General features: G+C 42.9%; 1 protein-coding gene across 2 annotated transcripts in view; it reads left to right on the top strand.

Moving 5' to 3' along the window:
* The first annotated feature begins 216 nt into the window (after positions 1 to 216).
* DNAJC13 (DnaJ heat shock protein family (Hsp40) member C13) overlaps positions 217 to 22,031 on the top strand; it is a 75,663-nt gene continuing 53,848 nt past the window's right edge. For both annotated transcript variants that reach the window (XR_010794521.1, XM_066627885.1), the window contains exons 1-7: positions 217 to 411; positions 10,735 to 10,815; positions 15,011 to 15,086; positions 16,154 to 16,303; positions 16,820 to 16,861; positions 18,534 to 18,734; positions 21,443 to 21,649. Coding sequence is in view for 1 of the 2 variants with exons in the window: in XM_066627885.1 (XP_066483982.1) it covers positions 10,748 to 10,815; positions 15,011 to 15,086; positions 16,154 to 16,303; positions 16,820 to 16,861; positions 18,534 to 18,734; positions 21,443 to 21,649 (744 nt within the window). In the remaining variant the exon portion in view is untranslated. The remainder of the gene's footprint in view (positions 412 to 10,734; positions 10,816 to 15,010; positions 15,087 to 16,153; positions 16,304 to 16,819; positions 16,862 to 18,533; positions 18,735 to 21,442; positions 21,650 to 22,031) is intronic.

A 22,031-nucleotide genomic window follows, 5' to 3' on the forward strand; every position in this document is an offset into this window, starting at 1 on the left:
AGGTTCCTTTCTCCCCGCCCCTTTTAGAACGTTGGCGTCCCCTCCCCTCCCCTCCGGGAGAGCCATCTGCCCGCGCATGCGCTGTCCACAGGTGACTCGAGGCGAGAAAGGGAGCCCGGCGGCGGCAGCAGCCCCGGCAATAGCAATCAGCTGAGCTCGTCCCGTGACAAGGCTGGGGGCGGCTGCTGCGCATGCGCCAGGAGGGCGGCCTGCCTGCCTGAGCGAAGATGGCGGCCTCCAGGGCCAGGCTCTGAGGGAGGCTGGAGAGCTGAGTTGTAGCGGCCGCTGCCTAGCTGGGGGGGGGAAGGCTCGGCGGCGGCAACCGAAGCGGCTCCGGGGTTGCTGTTGTCTGGAGGCGCTCCTGGGCAGTGCGAGGCTTGGGGAGACTGGGCAGCGCCGTTCCCCGGCCAGGTAAATGGGTGGGCTTCCCAGGAGCTGGCCAGGGCTTTGGGGCGGGCAGGAGGCGCCGGGAGGGGGGCACTGGGAACAGAGCCAGTGGCTCCCCCCACTGACTCACTGGCTTGCCCACAAGCCAACACCTCCTTCTCTACCACTCCCCACCCCAGGCGTGGAGGGGGCGAGTGTGAAGGGGGGTTTCTCCAGCTTGCTTCTGCTCTTGGGGGGGCTTTGCAGCTGAATTTAGCTTGCTGCTCAGCCCCCACCCCCTTGGGTTGGGCAGGAAGGGGTTAACTGGCAGGCTTTCCAAAAACTATATTTGCACCACTGCTTATACCCGTCCTCACATTTACTTGTGGAGTTGTATGCAAGCCTGGGTCAGAGCTTATACCCATCCACACCTTTGCTTGCAGAATTGCATGCAACTGTGGATCACCCTTCTATAGGGCTGATTGTACCCCGAGGGGCTGGCTCTGTGACACTTGCTGTCTGAAACGGTGTAATCCAGAACACAGGCTATATCTCATGAAGCCATCTCACTTGCAGCCATTCCTTGCTCGCACTCACTATCTTGTGTAAACTCTGCCCAGCATGTGCTTGTTTCACTTTTATCATTTTAGGAAGAGATGATGGCTGTACCGTAGTCACAAATCAGGAAATGGCTTCAGGCTCTAATTTGTAGGCTTACCTTAAAAATTCTGTTCTGGAATTTGCCCTCTAGAACAGCCATTTTTAACCACTGCTGTGGCACACTGGTGTGTCGTGAATTGTGTCTGCAGGTGTGCTGCAGGAGTTTGGGGAAGGGTCATTTATTAGTAGGTCATTGGGGAATGTGAGTCCCCCTCCCCACCAACAGCATGGTGTGCCTTGTCAATTGTCAAAAACCTGATGGTGTGCCTTGTCAATTTTAATACCTTGTCAGTGTGCAGTGTCAGGGTTGAAAATCAATGCTCTAGAACTTCTGAGTATGAATTGTTCTGTACTCCTCTAGTTTATTATGAATGGAAATGTCACACTGTTGCTCCCAAGTTGCAGAATGCTGTGAATGGAAATATGCACCTTCTCATTAATTCTAACTGACTGTTCTTGGTTGAATATGTGTTTGGGATCCTGGACTACTTTTTGTAGACTTAAGGGGGAATGTGTCACACAATGAATTATCTAGTTTGTGATGAGTTATTTTTTCTTCTAGAAAGTAGCACATTTGTGTGCTGCAAGCTGTGGTTATTAAGAAGAGAATCTACTTGGTAGCTATTACCATTTTGAGAACCAGAATGAAAACAAACTCAATAATAAACTTAAAACAAGATGCTGATGTAGTTTGTAGCAAGGCAATTATTTTAAAAAATCCTAAAGTACTCATTTATCTCAGTTCTGTGTGTCTTGCGCTAAATGTTCTTATGCAGAAGAACTGAATAAATGTTCCACGTAACTATCGTTTAATCATTAGCACCCAGAAATGTTTGACCTTTTCTTTTCAGCCCTTATAGCTCTTATCTTTAACTTACACATTCTTTCTAAAAAGTTATCCTCTCTATTGTTTACTTTCATGGTGTGGATGAGAATTTACTGTGTTGTCATCTGATGAGGGAGTGACTATATAATTCTATACACAGATCTCTGGATGCAAGTTCAGCAAAGTGCATGTTTGCTGTCCTTAATGTGTGCCAGTTAACAGGGTTTAACATGTATAACTCAAAGTGCATTAAATTCTGTGCGCAACAAATAAGCTAAATCTTCTTTCTGAAGTATATGCATGTTGTCCGTGGGGCGCGATCGCTCCACTTTCACTTTCCCTGACCGGGGCAGCCCGGCAGACGCTCGCGCAGAGCTCCTCGCACCCCCAGGACTGGTGAGTGTATCCCAGTCGCTGCAGCCCCATCAGAAGAGAAAGTGGAGCGATCGCATCCCACTTCCAGTTTAGCGGAGTGGGGTGCGATCGCTCCGCTTTCACTTTTCCTGAAGGTTGTGCAGGGCTCCCCACACCCCTGGCAGGCTGCAGGAGGCTATGGTAAGTGCAACCATGCCCCCTGAGTGGTGCAGTCCTGGGAATCACACCCCTGCCTCCTCCCTGCCTCCTGGCTGCCCCCGCCCCTTAAGGGGAAAGAGGCCAGGGCCCTCAGGCTGGGGAGTTGCAACACCCCAGTCTGAGAACTACTGGGCTACACTACAAATGTATCATTTGGAAACTTGTGAAAGTAACATAGTAGAGCTTCATGTTGGAATTCTACATTTACCTTCCCTGAGAGGGAGCAGGACATGCTCATCTGTGATGATTCTCTAGATTCTTTGAATTTAAATTCATCTTTGAATTAAAAAAAAAGTCATGTTGGAGTGTAAGTGGCATTCAGTTTCTCCAAAGTGAGAACACAATAACTGCATGTTAACTTTAACTACTAATGGTGAAACTGCATGACTGGGGCATAATTGAGTAGACCAGCACTCTGATATATCATTGTATCCAAATGTCTACTCAAGATAGCTGCACAGTACCATACAAGACAGGAATCATTTTTTAATCTGAATACTTTCTTCCTGTTTCCATATAAGCTGTGTGCAGTTTCTGATTCAGATTTTTCTGAAGCTTTTGCCATCAACGGTCCGCTTCCGCTTTTTCTCCCTACCTAGTGATATGGGTTTCCTGTTGCCAGACTCTGTGACAAATGGATTACTGCTCTTCCATTGCTGGTTTCTTTTTACTTTAACAGTTGTTGGGTTTTGAAAGTAATATTTTGGATGAGAAGACTGGGTCACCAATCTCTTGTTTAAAAATTGAAAATTGAACACAATCACTTAGCACAACAGGCTATTGCATTACCTGTTAGTAGAAAAGATTTAACTTCTTTGTAGATATCTACTGCAGTAAAAATATTGTGCTAACTGATCACAGTAATTTATACATAAAATACCATATACAGCATTAAATAACACCTCATTGTGGAGGTTTATGAAAAAGATACTCATAGAAGTCTGCACATGTAATTAAGAGTTTAAATGCAACCCTTAAGGCTAGAGATTACTGATAGAATGTAGAGATTCTTGATCTGAGTGACACAGTTGTTAGAGGCTTCACATTACAGGTTCAGATGCCTTTGGGTTTTTAACTTAGATCTGTATAAGCTTCATTGGAACTTCATTTTGCTGGATATTTTAGTTGCATACACAAATGGTCTAGCTGTCTTTATGAAGCTGCTTTGGTTGCTTATGATGAAGAGACATCTAGCTAAAGTGCATTGAGCTATCAAACTGTTTTAAGTACACCTTTTGAGGCATCCTCTGCTTGCTGGTGTCTTCCTTTTTTATACGACCATGTGATGTCCATGGCAGGCGGAGACCCCACTCCCTTGTGTGCAACCGAGCGCAGGGGGCTTACCCTGTCGATGAGAGTTGGACGTCGGCAGAAAGGACAGGAGGCAGACACAGCTGTTTTGCACAGACGGTTTACTCGCATCAAACTCTTGACATTCATGGGGCCTGTTACGTCACAGGCCCTGTTGCCTTACACAGACTCGTGGCGCCGGTGCACAATAGGCTCATTCCCCACTCCTCCCCGACCCCTTGAGGTTTCAGGCAGAGCTCTCTGGCTGGTACCTGTTGGCCAGGGGTATGGGTTCCCGAGGGCTGCAGTGCTGTTGTCTGGGGTCAGCTTAGCTGTCCTTAGGAGGGCCCCCTGTACCTCCGGGCTTGCCCCTTGATCAGCTGGCCTCCAATGGAGGTAGTTGGTACCAGGTCCTTGGTTCTGCAACCTTACCTCTCTGGCTTTCACCCCAGGGGCCCAGGCGGGCCTAGGATCGGGGAGTTCCCAGCCCCCCCCCCCCCGGCCCCTCTCTCCAGGGCTGAGGTAAGCAAAGTTCCCTTTGGGGCCTGGGCCATCTCAATAAGGCTGGGGTGGCTACCCCCTCTGGTCTCCCCTTCGACCCTGCTCCCAACCTCACTCTAGGCTGTCCAGCCTCCTTATGAAGCCAGCCTTGGGCTGGGCCAGCCCCACCCCTTCTGCCCACGTGGCTGCTCCCAGGAGGCACTAGGTCCTACTCCTAGGGAGGTGTCTTGCCTGGGACCCCAGTCCTGACAGTGCTTAGGTTTTACTCCTGAGGAGGCCCCTACCCTTGAGGAGGCCCCTGCTCCTAGGGAATTCCTGGCCGTCTGGGCTGGGCCTAGGTGACAGACCATTATTGCCTTGTGTGCTCACTAGCAGATGCCAGTTCATGTAGTTCCAATAATAATAATAACTCAGTATTTATATACCGCCTTTCTGGTCATCGGTAAGTAATTCTAATAGTAAGAATTTTGGGATGTTATCTACAAGCAAGTAAATAAGCGGAACTTTAAAAGTTTGTGCAACTTAAGCAGAGCAGGTACTTTGTTGACTTCACATCTTTGCTTTATTAAGGCATAACAACTGGCCTTCATGTTCACTGAAGCCAATATTTCATCAGCAATCAAAAAGAAAATAAGTAGCATTGACTGTTATTAATCCATGGTTACTTAGGTTACAAGCAGGCACAGAAGGAAGGACTAAAATCAAGATCATAATTGGGTATATACATGCTGGTGGTTGTATTCTAATTTTTTTTAAAGACCTTTGAAAAGAATATTGACTTGGCAATCTGTAAGCATTGGGTAGTATCCAAAGAAAGTCAATCCTGATGGGCAGCCCAATCCTACCGCGTTTACCACATCACAGAAAATGGCTACCGCTGCATCCTGAACACTAACTAAGCAGTGCCGGTGGCACCTTGGGAGAAGGGGACTTTCATCCCCTCTTCTTGGGTAAGGCGAGTAGCCTCACAATGGAGCTACTCGATTCTGCGGCAACCCTTGGATCACCATGGATTCAAGAGCCTCTATGTCGGGCTGTAGACCTGACACAGAGGCTCAGGAACCGGAGAAGCGGAGCTCCACTGGTCCCGCCTCTCTCCGGCATGCCACCCCCTGCCCCAGAATGCCTCCTCCCTGCGTCCCCCCACATACTTCGCCACCGCCCGGCAGTCTGCGCTACTGCTGAGTGGCGGAGCACCAGTGATCCACTGGCACTAGCCCAGGTCCCACGCTAGAGCCTCACAAACATGCTTTACAGTTGCATGCCATGTATAGTTGCATGCCATGTGTGCAATTGTGTTCACAGAGCTGCTGCTTACCACTTTCTCAGTTTCCTTACATAGCATCTCTGCTTTTCATTGTTGTTTTTCTCATCTGTTGACATCTGTAGTCTCATACTCCCAGTAACCTCCCTTCTCAACAATTTCCCTACACCATCTTGGGCAAGCAGAAGCTGCCACTTGTCAATGTAAAATATTATGAGTTTTGTAACCCCTATGATTTACATAATGTAGCGATGATAAAAATATTTTTAACTTCTGTGTTTGAGGTATGTACTGATTTTTGAGAAAGTAACCCCTGCATTAAAAACATAAGAACAGCCTCACTGGATCAGGCCATAGGCCCATCTAGTCCAGCTTTGTTTATCTCACAGTGGCCCCACCAAATGCCCACCAGGGAGCACACCTGATAATAAGAGACCTGCATCCTGGTGCCCTCCTTTATATCTGACATAGCCCATTTCTAAAATCAGGAGATTGCATATACATACCATGGCTTGTAACCTGTAATGGATTTTTCCTCCAGAAACTTGTCCAATCCCCTTTTAAAGGCGTCCAGGCCAGATGCCGTCACCACATCCTGTGGCAAGGAGTTCCACAGACCAACCACATGCTGAGTGTCTGTCCTAACTCTCCTAATGCTTAATTTTAGTGTATGTCCCCTGGTTCTGGTGCTATGTGAGAGTGTAAAGAGCATCTCTCTATCCACTTGATCCTTCCCATGCATTATTTTGTATGTCTCAGTCATGTCCCCCCTCAGGCGTCTCTTTTCTAGGCTGAAGAGGTCCAAACGTCATAGCCTTTCCTCATAAGGAAGGTGCCCCAGCCCAGCAATCATCTTAGTTGCCCTCTTTTGCACCTTTTCCATTTCCACTATCTTTTTTGAGATGCAGCAACCAGAACTGGACACAATACTCCAGATGTGGCCTTACCATCGATTTGTACAATGGCATTATAATATTATCTGTTTTGTTCTTAATAGCTTTTCTAATGATCCCAAGCATAGAATTGACCTTCTTTACTGCCGCCGCACATTGGGTCGACGCTTTCATTGACCTGTCCACCACCTCCCCAAGATCTCTCTCCTGATCTGTCACAGACAGTTCAGAACCCTTTAGCCTATGTGTGAAGTTTTGATTTTTTGCCCCAATGTGCATGACTTTACACTTACTGACATTGAAGCGCATCTGCCATTTTGCTGCCCATTCTGCCAGTTTGGAGAGATCCTTCTGGAGCTCCTCACAATCACTTCTGGTCTTCACCACTAGGAAAAGTTTGGTGTCATCTGCAGACTTTGCCACCTCACTGCTCAACCCTGTCTCCAGGTCATTTATGAAGAGGTTGAAAAGCACCGGTCCCAGGACAGATCCTTGGGGCACACCGCTTTTCACTTCTCTCCATTGTGAAAACTGCCCATTGACACCCACTCTCTGTTTCCTGGTCTTCAACCAGGTCTCAATCCAGGAGAAAACCTGCCCTCTAATTCCCTGACTGTGGAGTTTTTTCAGTAGCCTTTGGTGAGGGACAGTGTCAAACGCCTTCTGAAAGTCCAGATATATAATGTCTACGGTTTCTCCCACATCCACATGCATGTTGACTTTTTCAAAGAATTCTAAAGGGTTCATGAGGCAAAACTTACAGAAGCCATGCTGATTCTCCTTCAGCAAGCGTTGTTCATCTATGTGTTTTGAGATTCTATCTTTGATGAGGCATTCCACCATCTTACCCTGTATAGATGTTAGGCTGACTGGCCTATAGTTTCCCGGGTCCCCCCTCTTTCCCTTTTTAAAGATCAGTGTGACATTTGCTATCCTCCAGTCCTCTGGCACCGTGGCCGTTTTGAGGGACAAGTTGCATATTTTAGTCAAAGAGATCAGCAACTTCATTCTTCAATTCCTTAATAGCTCTAGGGTGGATGCCATCCGGGCCCGGTGACTTATTGCTCTTTAATTTATCAATGAGGTCTGAAACATCTTCTCTTTTAACCGCTATCTGACTTAATTCCTTAGTCAGGAGGGGCCGTTCAGGCAGCGGTATCTGCCCGAGGTCTTCTGCCGTGAAGATAGATGCAAAGAACTCATTCAATTTCTCTGCCATCTCTAAGTCTCCTTTTATCTCCCCTTTCCCTGCCTCACCATCCAGAGGGCCAACCACTTCCTGCTTCTATCATATTTGAAGAAGCTTTTATTATTCCCCTTAATGCTGCTGGCCATGTGTTCCACATAGTCTCTCTTGGCCTCCTGTATCACTTTTTTACATTTCTTTTGCCACAGTTTATGTTCCTTTTTATTCTCCTCATTAGGGCAAGACTTCCATTTACGGAAGGAAGCTTCCTTGCCCTTTATGGCCTCTCTAACTTGGCTCGTTAGCCATGCGGGCACCCTCCTGGACTTGGTCTAGCCCTTCTTCCTTTGCGGTATAAACTTCCACTGGGCCTCTATTACTGTTGATTTGAGCAACCTCCATGCACTCTGTAGGGATTGGACTCTTTTTACCTTCCCTTTCAACCTCCTTCTAACCAGCCTCCTCATTTGAGGGAAGTCCGCTAGTCGGAAGTCAAGGGTTTTTGTGAGAGATCTGTCCGGTAGTCTTCCCCCAATGTGCATGTCGAAATGGATCGCAACATGATCACTGTTCCCCAATGGCTCAGTAACATTGACATCTCTAACCAGGTCCTGAGTACCGCACAATATTAAATCCAGAGTCACCTGTCCTCTGGTGGGTTCCATGACTAGCTGCTCTAAGGCACAGTCATTTAGCTTGTCAAGGAATCCGGTCTCCTTTTCGTGACCAGAACACAAATTGACCCAGTCAATATGAGGATAATTGAAGTCCCCCATGATTACAACTCTGTCCCTCCTTGTCACCTCCCTAATCTGTTTCCTCATTTCAAGGTCCCCTTCCAGTTTCTGGTCTGGAGGGCAATAGTATGCCCCCGGTATTACATCACTCCTCAGGCCTGGTAATTTAACCCATAGAGATTCTATGGAGTCGGACCCACCTTCAATTTCTACTTTGCTGGATTCTATCCCTTCCTTAACATAAAGGGCCACCCCACCTCCAACACGCCCCTCCCTGTCCCTCCTGTAAAGTTTATAGCCCGGGTTTGCAGTATTCCACTGATTCTCACATTCCACCAGGTTTCTGTTATGCCCACTATGTCAGTGTTTTCCCTTGTCACCAGACATTCCAGTTCTCCCATCTTTGCTCGTAGACTTTGGGCATTGCATAAAAGCATTTGTACATGGAATGCCCCAGGATGGGCTACTTATTAGCTCCTTTATCCCTGAATCCTCCCATTGTGCCAAACCGTCTATCACATCTCATCACGCTACCATTCCCACTTTCTTTTCCTACTCTGCCTTTACCTTGTTCTCTAACCTTCCCATCCTCGTCCCATAGGGATGAGGAGTCCCGAACCGGATGCCCCTCGACTCCTGTCGGCCTTCCCTCAGGGATCAGTTTAAAAGCTGCTCTACCACCTTTTTAATGTTATGTGCCAGCAGTCTGGTTCCATTCTGGTTCAAGTGAAGCCCGTCCCTCTTGTACAGGCCCCGCTTGTCCCAAAAATTTCCCCAGTGCCTAACAAATCTAAACCCTCTGTCGCAAACCTCCCTCTCTGTTTCTAATAATTGAATCCCCCACTACAAGAAGCCCCCGACCCCCCTCCCGCCGAGGAGTATCCTGAGTGCATTCGGATACGGTCCCGTCCCCTGGAGAAGGGGTCCCCCCCTAGGGGATTGTTTCCCTCTTCTCCAGGATGACGTCCTCCAGCCCCAAGACTTCCCACCCGGGCAGCTGAGGAGCTGCACACCTGAGGTTAGGACGAAGCCTGACCGTCCTGGAAGTCTCCCCATGGTCCTTCTCTGCCTGCCTCTGCTTCTCCAGGTCGGCTACCAAGGCTTCAAGGGAGCGGATGCGTTCCCTGAGTCCCTGGAGCACCGAGGACACACCCATGACTTATGCCCCAGAGGCATATAGTCATACATGTGGCACTCGATGCAAAACACTGGGTAGCCCCCACCCTGCTGCTGGCTGTCTGACTGTATAGCTTTTTTATTTTGTTTGTTTTTGTTTAGGAGTGCTTAAAAACCTTACACTGGTTAGCAGTCCTCAAGGGAAGAGAAAGGGCGGTGTCAGGGGCCCTGGCTTCCTCACCCTGCTGCTGAACTCGCACAGATACTAAACTCGTGGTGCCTTACCTGGCACTTCGTTCCCAAGGCACTGGGTTTCCCAGAGGCCACATGCGCTTCTGCAGAGAGGTGAAAAAAGAGAGGTGCCTGTATATGTCATGTTATCTGGGCATCTTGTGATAATGTTGCCTGACTTAGCATTGAGCAAAGATGGCATGTTGTCCCTAGTGACAAGAGAGGAAAAACATTATCAAAATATAGCACAGTTTCCTTAAAGAACTCAATGTCTTATTCCCATATCAAACACATTCCTTACAGACTCTGTTCGGGAAAAGAGTGTTCTGGTTTAACCCTTCCTGCTTCATGTTCTTACATAATCAGTATATCATATACGTTGACTGTTACTTATCAAGAATTAGACCAGCACATGTTCCCCTGTAGTTGGGGACCTATGAGAGTAAAGATAGGGGTTGAATGTATAAAACTGGCTTATGTTCTGTCAGTACAGAAGAAACTTTTTCCGCTGTGGAGAATAAAACATTGTGCTACAGCTGGAAGCTTTGTACATTAATGGTAATGATCTTTTTGGTTTATATATGTAGTAGAATGTAGTGGAATGAGGTGATGCACTGAACTGAACCAGATTATGGGTAGATGATCACATTTTGAAGGCTTTCCTGGTTAACTCTCTGCTGGTAGAAATTCAGCACAATAGACAAATGGCTGAACTGCACCCTGCCAAACTAATGTGCTAGTAGTCCATTTGCAGAGAGCGAGTTTATTTTCTACAAGGGGAATCAAAAACAGCTGGCATGCCTGTAGCCAGAAGTAGTGTAGTCTCATCAGCCACCTCATTTTCAACTTAGCCATCATGTGTGATGGTGAATTGGTGGCCATTGCTCAGCCAGTGTGAGAACTCTTCTGACCTATTGTAGAGAGGTTGTACTAGTTCACTTGGCTAAATACTTATGACATTTGAACATTTTGGGACATTTGAACAATCCTCTTTTCCAGTTGTATATTCAATCTCATGTATAGAATGTGTTCAGCTGCCGCAGTTGTTAAAGCAAACAACTGTTATTAATTCTGAGTATTTTTTATTATAGGTCTTGGCACAAAATGAATATAATTAGGGAAAATAGAGATTTGGCTTGTTTCTACACTACAAAGCATTCATGGAGGGGAAAGTAAGTAACCCGGTTTATTCAAACAGTAATTTATGCTTTATTATAGTATGTTTCTGGTATCTAGTTGTGAGGTCTCAAATTGATCAGTTTTAACAGAGCAGGTTTGAAAACCATAGTTATTCTAGAATCTCCTATTGATTTTTCGGATATGTAAATATCCTTATTGACTTGCCTACTTACTGAGGAGCTTGCCTTCATTTAGAATTATGTTTCAACAGATTACTTAGCTTCAGACTTTATTGCTGAATAATCAGTTTTGACCCCTTTCTGTACGTTTGTGAAATTGAAAAGTAATTTCACTAATATCCCAATCCTTCCTATTTGATCAGATATATCTACCCATAATACACAGGTAATTTGATTTGTGGTGTTGTAGTGGTGCTGGTGTTGTAGTGGTGCTCTTCAAGTGTTTGAAGTGTAGTGCTTCTCACTTCAAACACTTTAACTGCTGTTACAACAAATTCTCTGCGGGGCAGGGGGCAAAGTATACTCACCCCTTCAATATTAGAGAGTCATACTATCAGCTTACTTGAAACAGGCTGCAGGAAGGGATCATGGCTTATAAGCACAAAAATTTCATTTATTTATTGCCCATTTTATGCTTCCCTTCCTTGATCTATTTTGATCATTATAGCAAGCTCCCATGACTTCCCAAACCGTGTCTGTGTTTGGATTAGATATTGATTTTTTTTCTCCAGAACCATGTTGCATGTAATTTTCAACCAATGCCCTCTCACTGAGTCCTACATTGGATGGTGGCCTTTTATACTCTATTATAAATGTTACATGCTGTGTTGATTTAAAGCTTCATCATTCTAAAATGTCAACTTGGGAGATTCCAAAAAAGAAACTTAACTTTAGGAGTAAGTCTTGTTTTGAATGTTTCTTGCTAATGACTGAAAGATAAAAACAACCTCCTTCTCTTACACCTTCCCTTTCTTTTTATAAAGGTTAGCAGATTTGTTTCTTGTATAGCTAAGCATTTGGACTGTGTTTCTCATAAATTAAGGGCCTACCTGGATTCAGCATTAATCATGTCATTTGGCTCTGTGTGTTAATGAAAATGGCAGCTACAGCATACTTCCAGTCCAAACTGGAACTGTGGCTTGATGGCTCTAACTTTTTACCTCTGCTCTTATCATGATCCCCAGTGGGAGAGTACAGCTGCATGAAGAGTGAATAGTCAAACTTGACCCTAGGATTACATACTGCTGCCCTGTCCGTGATGTATTTAAATGAGACTTTCCATTTTGGCCATACAGTACTCGATTTTAGTAATCTGGTTAAAAATGTTACCTTGATAGTTTCTTCCAGGGAGATCAAAGAGTTAGATACATACTTATTCAGTGTCATAAGATTTAAAAGACTAAAATTTAAAAAAACAATGAAATTCCTGATTCCTTCGAGTTTTTTAGATTTTCTTGTACCATAGGCACTAAAAAGGTGACTAAAGGGCAGAAGTGGAGCATCCGTTTGTATTATTTCTGTGTAACTTGATTCAGACTCAAGGCTCTATATTATGGAGAATTTTCCAAAGTTAAATTTAGATAAAATAACTTTGCATTTGTGACTGTTGCATTCTGCCTAAAGCAGTGGTTCCCCAACCTTTACACAAAGGTTGAGGAACCATTAAATCCTTGTGGGCTGTGATCAGTTGGGTGGGTGGCGACTGGCAGTGTGGTGGCGATGTCACTTCTGGGTTCGTACCGTAGCCAAAAGTAAAAAATAGGGTTCAGTCTTACCCGGCAGTGGCAGCAGTGAGAACCTGGGCTTTGTGGCATCTTCAGCCACCGCAGCCTGGTAAGTCAGAAAACCCCCTTTTCACTTTGTTGGCAGCAGCGTGAACCTGGAAGTGCTGTTGCTGTTGTCCTGACATCACCGCTGGTCACCACTCCCCTTTAAGGAAAATTCAGTGTTTCCAGTTGTCCTGGGGAAGTTGCAACCCCCAGATTGGGAAACTCTGGTCTAAAGCCTTTTTAGCCTTTTGAGAAATCTGTTTTCTAACATCTCAACTTGATTAATGTGTTCAGGGTCCCTTACAGGTAAATTGGATCGTATTCATGTGTAATCAGTGTGAAGTAAGTGCATGGATATCAGCAGTGCATGAATTCCATATTGCCTAAAGATAAATCAATATTTCATCTGGGGAAGACACTCAAAGTGGATTACTTTGCAGGGGGACACCCAAAAGTGTACAGTAGTGGCAGCAATCATAAAAACTTTGAAGTGAAAAACAGAACTAATTTGTCAGTGGTATAATCAGCTGTCTGAAATAATGATCTTCAGTATTTCTGCTCTTCATAGCAGTGTCTTATTTATATAAAATATTTGCACCCTGCTTTTCAAGTAGGGAGAGACTCAGGATGCCCAGCATACTAAAATAGGATGATAAAAATAAACAATATGTCTGAAACAATTCTGCTATGACTAACCAGAATATCAGAACCATAAACCAAGAGAAAATAGAGCAGATCAATATAAACGTTATCACCAAAGGCTAAATGGAACAAAAACATTTTTAGCCACTGCCAGAATGCTGGTAGCAATGGATTCACCCTTGTACCTTGGAGCCAGGTGCTCCAGAAATGGTGTGTGATTGTGGAGAAAACCCTCTCACATCATTTCCAAGTTGGTGGGTATTCATGTAGTTCACCTAAGTTAATCTTGGGGTAGGCATTTTGAAACTGTGGTCTTTCAGGTTTCAAGCTGCTAAGGATTTTAAATGGCATCTCTAGCACCTTAAATTGTGTCTAAGAACAGACTGGCAACCAATGCAGCTGATGAAGGGAAGGCATGATGTGCTCACCATGTCTATTGCTGATCAGCAGTCACACAGCAGCATTTCGTGCTAACTGAAGTTTCTGTTTCAAGAATATCCCCATATAAACAGAATTGTAGTAATCCACTGCAGTGCAACCAGTGCACGGGCAACCTTAGTTAGATCTGACCCAATACAGTTACCTAAGCCGGGCAAAAACATGAGCAACAGCAGCCAGTACAAAGGTATTCAGGTGCAAGACCGGATCCAGGAGCGCTCCCAGCCTGTAGTTCTGCTCCTTCATGGGAAATGTAACCACCTCTAGAACTGGCTGACAGTTATCACCTGGGTGACAGTTTCCTGACTGTACTGTCAAGGAATGATACTATTCAAAGTGTATTGGGGGGGGGGGGCATTGCTATGTGTGTTATATATAGTAGTTTACATAAATATTTAGATTAATTAAATGAAGGTTTCTGGATTAAAAGTTATTAATAGTGATCCACAAACTATTTGTTTAATTGGAGAACATGACTTGAAGTTCCCAGATCCATGAACTGTCTCTGACAACTGAGCTCTGGCATGGATCTTCAGTGGCAGTATCCTGGTTTCTTTAAAACATGACTCTGTGACTCTTGCCAGGCTAGGAACTGTGTGTTAACTCAATTTCATAAACCAGGATGTAGTACCAGAGTTCAAACAGGATGTAAAACACATCACAAACATCCCTGTGTGGGAGCCAGAGTTAAACCAAAGTTCATGGCTTCATGTAAGCCATGGTTTAAGTTGTCCAGGATGGATAGCTTACAAGCTGAAGCAGGAAGGAGGGAGTGCACAGGCTTGGGGGACCTGAAGTCACATTTGCTGAACAAACAGTGCTGATTGTAAGCTACCACAGCTTGGATTGTATTCTGACTACTAATAGGCCTTGGGGAAGGTGCTGGCTAATCTTGGCCCATATCTTCATTGGTTTGTGGCATATCTTTGCAGAATCATATTAAATAGATATTTGGATAATTTTCCCCCAAAATATTGTGTTAAAATGAAATGTGTGAGCTCCACTTGCAGTATGCCCTTGTGTAATTTTATTAAGATACGTCGTCATTGGCATCCCACCTTCTCATATTAAATATTGGTAGCAATTTCTATTTCAATCAACTTTCAAAACATCTGTTTTATAATGATCTGAAACACACAGCAGCACACTATAAAAAATATTGGAGTTGTAATTGTTAAACTTACTAAATGTTCTCTTAGGTTCTCCAGGGAAAAACTAAGTAGTCCTTAAATTAATATTGAAAACAAAAGTGGCATTTACACATTTGTATATAGTCCAAAAATTTGATGAGACGTCTTTTACACAAATCACTTGTTACAGTTTTTTTTGCCTTGGAGAGCACTTAAGCTGAATCCTGGCTTCTTGTTTGTATGTTTTAGGTATAAGCGAGTCTTTTCAGTTGGAACTCATGCCATCACAACGTACAATCCTAATACGCTTGAAATTACAAATCAGGTAATGGCAAATGTTTAATGGCTTCCTTGAAATGTGTTAAATTATCTCCCAAATGAGTAAGTTGATTTGTACTAGTGAATCTCTGAGAGACTAAGCAGTGGATTTGTTTTAATTTCGTGAATTAATGGTTTGACTATGTTTTTCCTCTTCCCAGTTCCCATGGGAGATGGTACATGTGGGGTAGAAAGTGGGGAATGCCAACTGCCTGGAGGTGTTTCATGAGGGGGAAGGGCTGGAAAGAGCCCTATTGCTATCATCTTATTGGGGATGTACTCCTGTGGAAGGGGGCACTGGAAGGATCTTTGCTTAGTGCTTCTTGAAGCACGAAGCCAGCCTTGAATCTGCCCTAAAGCCTCAGTGTTGTCAGTACTGGCCTCCTATTTTTGTCATCTATTTTTGGTCTTCTAACAAAGAGCGACTTCTAAAGCTGTCGGCCTAATCACTCTTGTTATCCATGTATAGGATTCAAGTATAGTAGGGTAAGATTCAAATATACTTTAACACTTCTAGTAAAGTGGCAGCACATTGTTCTATACCAGGAGTGTCCAAAGTTTTTGGCAGGAGGGCCACATCATCTCTCTGACACTGTGTCAGGGGCCAGGGGAAAAAGAATTAATTTGCATTTAAAATTCAAATAAATTTACATAAGTTTACATAAATTAATAAACTGGAGGTGGAACTTATATGAATGAATGAAGGTCTTGCAATAGCTCTATAAAAGGCCTTGCACAAAGCAAGGCTGGCCTTTCCTTTGCTGCTGCATCACACAAGTGAAACAGCAAGCAGTGGAGGGAGCCCTCATCCTATAGCTAACGCAAGAGGTCAAACAGTTGCCCTCACGCTGAGAGCAGTTGCGTTGGGCCATTGTGGGTTCCAGTAAGTTTCCAGAGGGCCAGAGGCTCATTGGAGACTGGGGTCTCCCTGAGGGCCACATTGGGAGTCCCCCAGCGCCAGGGTTTGGGCACCCCTGTTCCATACCTTCTCTCAGTAACTCTCATTGGAGCAGTTATTCATGTGCTTTATGGAATAAAATGGAACCATTCTCAGACTCTGATCTTTTGGTTTAGTGGCCTTATGGAGACATCTGTAGCATCAACCCTGTTGGAAAAGGACAAGGAACAGAATTTAGCCTCACATTTCGTAAGGGAAGTGGAAAAAAGTCTGAAACACTTAAGTTTTCTACAGAACACAGAACAGAGCTCCTTACAGAAGCCCTGGTAAGAACTTGCTGGTTTGAGAACCTGATTCTCATTGCCTTGCACTGTATTGTTAACAGTAATAAAAATGAAAAAAAAAATTGTTTCCTGATGCATGCTGTTCCTAGTAAAGTTTTTTAATAGCTGAGAGCCTCCAGAACAGCAGTTAAGAATGTCTGAAACAGCAATAATGGTCATCCTTGGTTTATGAGCACTAATCATGGCAGGTCTCTGGCCGCTCTTCCCCCTCCCATTTGCTTGCAAGGTAGGGAGATTAGTAGCTTCCATTTATACTAGCTAGCAAACAGTTTGCTGCTGTTGGACAAAATAGCAAACTAGTTTATTACAAATTGCAAATAAAATCTTCTAATTTCCTTATCTTCAATATTGAAGCATGAATTAAAAGCATGATTGGTTGTTTAAATTATGTCTGAACTGGACTGTTCTCTAAATTCAGTCTGTTCCGTGCTTCCGTGTTTGCATTTCATCTAGTAGCATAATCTGTTTGGAGTGATTACCCCTTTTTTCGTCTTCCAGAGATTCAGAACCGACTTTGCTGAAGGAAAAATCACTGGAAGAGTAAGTATTTCTTCTGCTTGGTTTTCTAATTCTTCATAGTTCTATCTTTATTCTGAGGCTCCTGCAGGTCACTGTGTTTTGAGCTGGGAAGGACACTTCTCCTTTGCCAAGTCATTTTGTTAATGTCTGTGTTTTCTTCCTTTACTAAGTAGCATAACTCACTTGAGCCATATGTATTTGTTTACTCAGCATATTCTTTACCCCATAGGGATATGAATTTTCTTCCTGAATCCTTGTAGAATTTCCTGAATCCTTGTAGAACTGAATAAATGGAGCTAATCTGCTACATATGTGAAAATGGAGGATCTTGACACAGTCTAGGAAAGTGCATTACACTGATGTCTTTCCTGTCCTGTGATCTGACAAATCTTGGTACCTTTTGTCAGCAACAGAATCAAATACTCCATGACTATCTACATTTAAAAGCAAGTGTCATCCACAGACTTTGTGAGCACTAGTGTTCATTTAGCATCTTTTAGTTACTAGAATATTGTGCTGTTTTCAAAATAATATTAAGCTTTCATTTGCTTTGCTTGAAGCTTTATTCTTTTTTTATGAGTGATGGAAAGGGAAGCTAAGAATCTATGGTGATTCTGTTCATTTTTTTAACAGGGCTTGAGATTCCATTTTTTTTCTGATGACCTCTTGTTTCACAGCCATCAGTCATGCATAAACAAGTTCTATTTCTTGGAGGAGTCATTCATTGATTCATCTTGGCTCGTATGAGACATAGAATGTCACATGTGACTATATCACATGTGTAGTATTTTATAGTCTGTATGTGTTTGGGAAACTGGTTAACAGCAGTTTTCAGCATTTGTACATTTCAGGCACATTCAGTAATATACTCCATGGGATCATTGTGAGGCAACTTATGCAATTTGAACATTATTTACATGAATTTGCTCTCCATGTTGGGGAAAAATGCAACGAAGGTTCTATCTGTAGCAAACATCAAGAACTCCTGATGCATTTGTTTGGTTTGAAGCACTGAAAAACATACTCATATGTATGGCTGCCTGTCAGGGTCTGCTAAACCATGAGGAGACCTAATGTGGCTTGCATCAGAGTGGGCAATGGGAGGAGCAGTTTGGGGTACCCTTCACCCCAGTCTGCCTCTAACTCCCTCCAGGTTCCTGCAGACATGAACTGCATTGTTCCACTTCTCGCTCACCTAAAGCAAGTGAGAATTTTCCAGTTTGATATCTCTCCCCCTTTGATCCTTCCTTGTGCAGGCATGAGGAAGGAGTGACAAAAGTGACCAGTTTGGTGCTGCCTGCACCCAAAAACCTGTGTGGGCAGCAGTGAGCCACTGTCCCCCAACTCTCATTCCTTCCTCCTGCCTTTTAAGGGATCGCACAAGGAAGAAGTGAAGGGAAGCAGCCACTTACCTGGCTTCTTCCTTGCCATGTTGTTAAGTAAAACAGAGTGCAGCACATAACCTGCACTTCCTATTTTACAAAGAAGATTGTGCAAGAAGGAGCTGAGGTAAGTATCTGTTTTTGTTGTCCTCTGTTGGGGGAGTGGCATCAGTATTGGTTCAGCTGTCTCTGTCACCTGTGTTAGAATAAAAGTCTACTTCTACAACTTCATTCTTTTCGTATTTAACAGTTGCTTTACTACTGTGTAGGAGTGAATGAATTTTCACTTAATTACCATCTCCTTTTCACAGAGATACAACTGCTACAAGCACCACTGGAGTGATACAAGAAAATCTGTCATTCTAGAAGTGACTCCTGGTGGCTTTGACCAAATTAATCCTGCAACAAATAAAATCCTATGTTCTTATGACTACAGAAATATTGAAGGATTTGTTGATCTCTCTGATTATCCAGGAGGCTTTTGTATACTTTATGGAGGTTTTAGCAGACTAGTAAGTACCATAACAAAATACTGTTTCACTTGTGCCTGAGTCTGAATTGCCTGAGTTTTGTGTGCTCTAGTGCAGTGGTTCACAAACTTCTTGGCACCAGGATCCACTTTATAGAATGGTAATATGTTGAGACCCGATGGAAGTGCTGTCATGGCCAGAAGTGACATCATCAATCAGGAATTTTTTTAAACCATCCCAACAGTTTCTTTAAATACAACAAAATCAAGTTAATTAATTAGGCAACTATACTGATGAATTCCCCACCAACAAGGGGGTGAAGCAAGGCTGTGTGCTGGCTCCCACACTGTTTAATCTTTTTTTAAATGACCTGGCTCCTTCCCTGGCTAGTGTTGACGGTCATCCCCCTAGGTTGGGGGATTTGCAGGTTCCAATTTTATTTTACGCTGCTGATGCAGTCATTTTATCCCGTTCTAGCCTGGGTCTCAAACGTCTGATCAGTAAGTGTATAGAATTTTTTTTTGCTAACAAGTTACAATTAACTATACCAAATCTAAAATTATAGTTTTTGGAAGATCCTGGAGTCCAAGTGTTTGGAGATTCAATGGCCAAATTATAGAACAGGTTAAAACATTTAAATATTTGGGCATTCTTTTTGCGTACAATTTAGCATGGAGGTCCCATTGTTATATGGCTCGTTCTCTTGCTAAAGCCTCTTCGCAAGCCATTGTCAGCTTCTTTCACAGTAAAGGTGGCAAGTTTATTCCGGCGGCGTTGAAGGCCTTCAATGCGAAATGCTCCCCCCAATTATTATATGGGGTTCCACTTTGGATTAGGTCATTCAATAATTCACTAGAGCAGATTCAATCAACTTAAGAAGCACACTGGGTTTGCCCCGGTGTGTGTCTTATGCGGTGCTCTGTCTTGAATCAGGCCAAATCCAACTTGAAACACTGGCGTGGATTAGAGCGATTAAATTTTGGCTCAAAATATTCTATAATTCTGACCCTAACACTCTTTTATATCACCTCCTTGTTGACCCTTACTTCTCTGATAAACTTTGGAGTGCAAAAATAAAACAATTGGGAGTTGAGCCTGACTTACTTGGTCATCTGTCCCAAGCCGAGGCTTTCAGGCTCATTAAAGGGAGACTCCTGGATATTCACTTCTCCAATATTTTATCTGCAGCCAATAAAACTTGTTCACATTTTATCACTTACCGGTTAAAGTAGGCAAAATTCCCAATTATCTTTATATTTTGGAATGCCCAAAGATTAGAAGGGCCTTTTCTGTGGCCCGTTGTAATTCTATTCCATCCTCTGTTCTTTGGGGTAGATTTAATGGAATTCCTTTTCAGGAAAGAATTTGTCCCTGTCCTCAGCGGGCTGTAGAAACGTTAGACCACCATCTTCTTCATTGTCCACTTCAAAATGAGGCCAGAAGGAAATGTCTGGCCCTTCAGTTTCACCTTAACACCCTTGCTGAGGATTTTGCTAGATTGCAATTTTTATTAACCTCCACTGATTTTGACATTGTCTCTCAGATAGCTAAATTTATCTCACAAATCGTGGCGACTAATCTGAAGCGTGCCCCTACTCTCTGAAGTGTTTGGTTATAGGTGTTATTTGTAGTTTGCTATGTTATGTTTGTGCACTTCTGTATGTTTTTTTTGTATGCTTAATAATGCCTAATAAAGGTGTCTGAATCTGAAAAAAGTCAATTAATTAAATAAACTAAAAATTTACAATAAGTATAAGTTTAAAAAATTATTTAAAATAAAGAACCCAACTAACCTTCTCAAGCAGTTGCTAATCTGTTTAAAAGAAAATTTACCAAAGGTTGCAATCCTATCCACACCTGGGAGTAAGCTCCATTGACTATTGTAGTCAAAAGCATATACATAGTAACCTGTTCAAAGTATAGATCTGTAACATTTCCCCAAATGCAGTCACATACCATGGCAGCATCAAGTCTATTAAAAATACACATTGAAATTAGTGGCGAACCACCTGGAATTGGCTTGCCACCCACCTATTGGGTCCTGATCCACAGTTTAAGAAACACTGCTCTAGTGGTTGGCTTGGCAAGGTCAGAACGCTATCTAGCATTCCATGTTAGTACTTATTGTAATATAACTCTCTTGGAGAGGGTTTTGAGCTACAACGTATGATGAGTCTTTAGTAAATTATAATTTATAACCTTGTTTTGTTTGATATAGATATTGCTTTATTTTTCAATATACAACATGATTGCTTTTAAAAATTCAATAAGAATTATTTCTGTAGTGATTGGTCACTAGTTCAGATGTAACTATACTATTCTTAAACTGTCACTAAATGTTAGTGTGTTAGGTTATTAACATAAGCTCTTCACATGCAAAGGAAAGGCAATTTACAGCTTCCCTTTGGCTTAAAATTCTAATTTTTTGTTACATCTGGAGCCAGCAAATCTCAGTTTGATCTAACCATAATTTGAACAAGTGATTTATTAAAATTTGATAGGCCTATTCCAGTAATGCTAAATTATGGTTTAAGATTTTGATATGGCTTAACCTTATGTCAGAACTTTTAATTTTCCGTTTAAGCATGTGAATGATTGAGAGAATGTAATAAACCTGCGTGTTTTAAAAATTCACATTGTTTAGTTTTACAAATATCATTGTATTGAGGACTTTGCTTTTCCAAATGTTCTGGTGTTTTGTAGTACTTTCATATCAAGGAATTTACTGAAGTCTCTCTTAAAATTTGCAGCACCTCTTTGCTTCCGAGCAAAGGGAAGAAATTATCAAAAGTGCAATAGAACATGCTGGCAATTATGTTGGCATCTCCTTGAGGACAAGAAAAGAACCTTTAGAATTTGAACAGTATTTGGGTCTTCGCTTTGGGAAATATAGCAATGATGAATCTATTACATCTTTAGCAGAATTTGTTGTTCAAAAGATATCTCCTAGACATTCGGTAAGGCTGAAATTGAAATGTGTTGCTTATATCTTGAATGTGTAGTTCCCCTTTATTTGCATATAGATATAGATCTACTGCCACCTTCTTTGCCTTGCTCCTCTTCTTTGTAATTGAACCACATATGTGTTGTTTCATGCATGTGTACTATTTTTGTCTACAAAATTTGCAGAAATGGTTGTCTGAAAGGAAATGAAATATGCCATTTTATTCTACATGTGATAGTTCTTTTTTAAAAAAAAAAAACCTGCATGTCATCTTTATGTAAAACTCTGTAAAGATGGCTAGAATTGCTGTCAGTTAACTCTCTCCATCATAGAAAAAGTTATTCTTCTTTCTCAATATTATACAGTAGTTTAGTAGTAATTTCAGTGCTGTTTAA

This window comes from Tiliqua scincoides, chromosome 5 (assembly GCF_035046505.1).
Source record: "Tiliqua scincoides isolate rTilSci1 chromosome 5, rTilSci1.hap2, whole genome shotgun sequence".
NCBI classification, from domain to species: Eukaryota; Metazoa; Chordata; class Lepidosauria; order Squamata; family Scincidae; genus Tiliqua; species Tiliqua scincoides.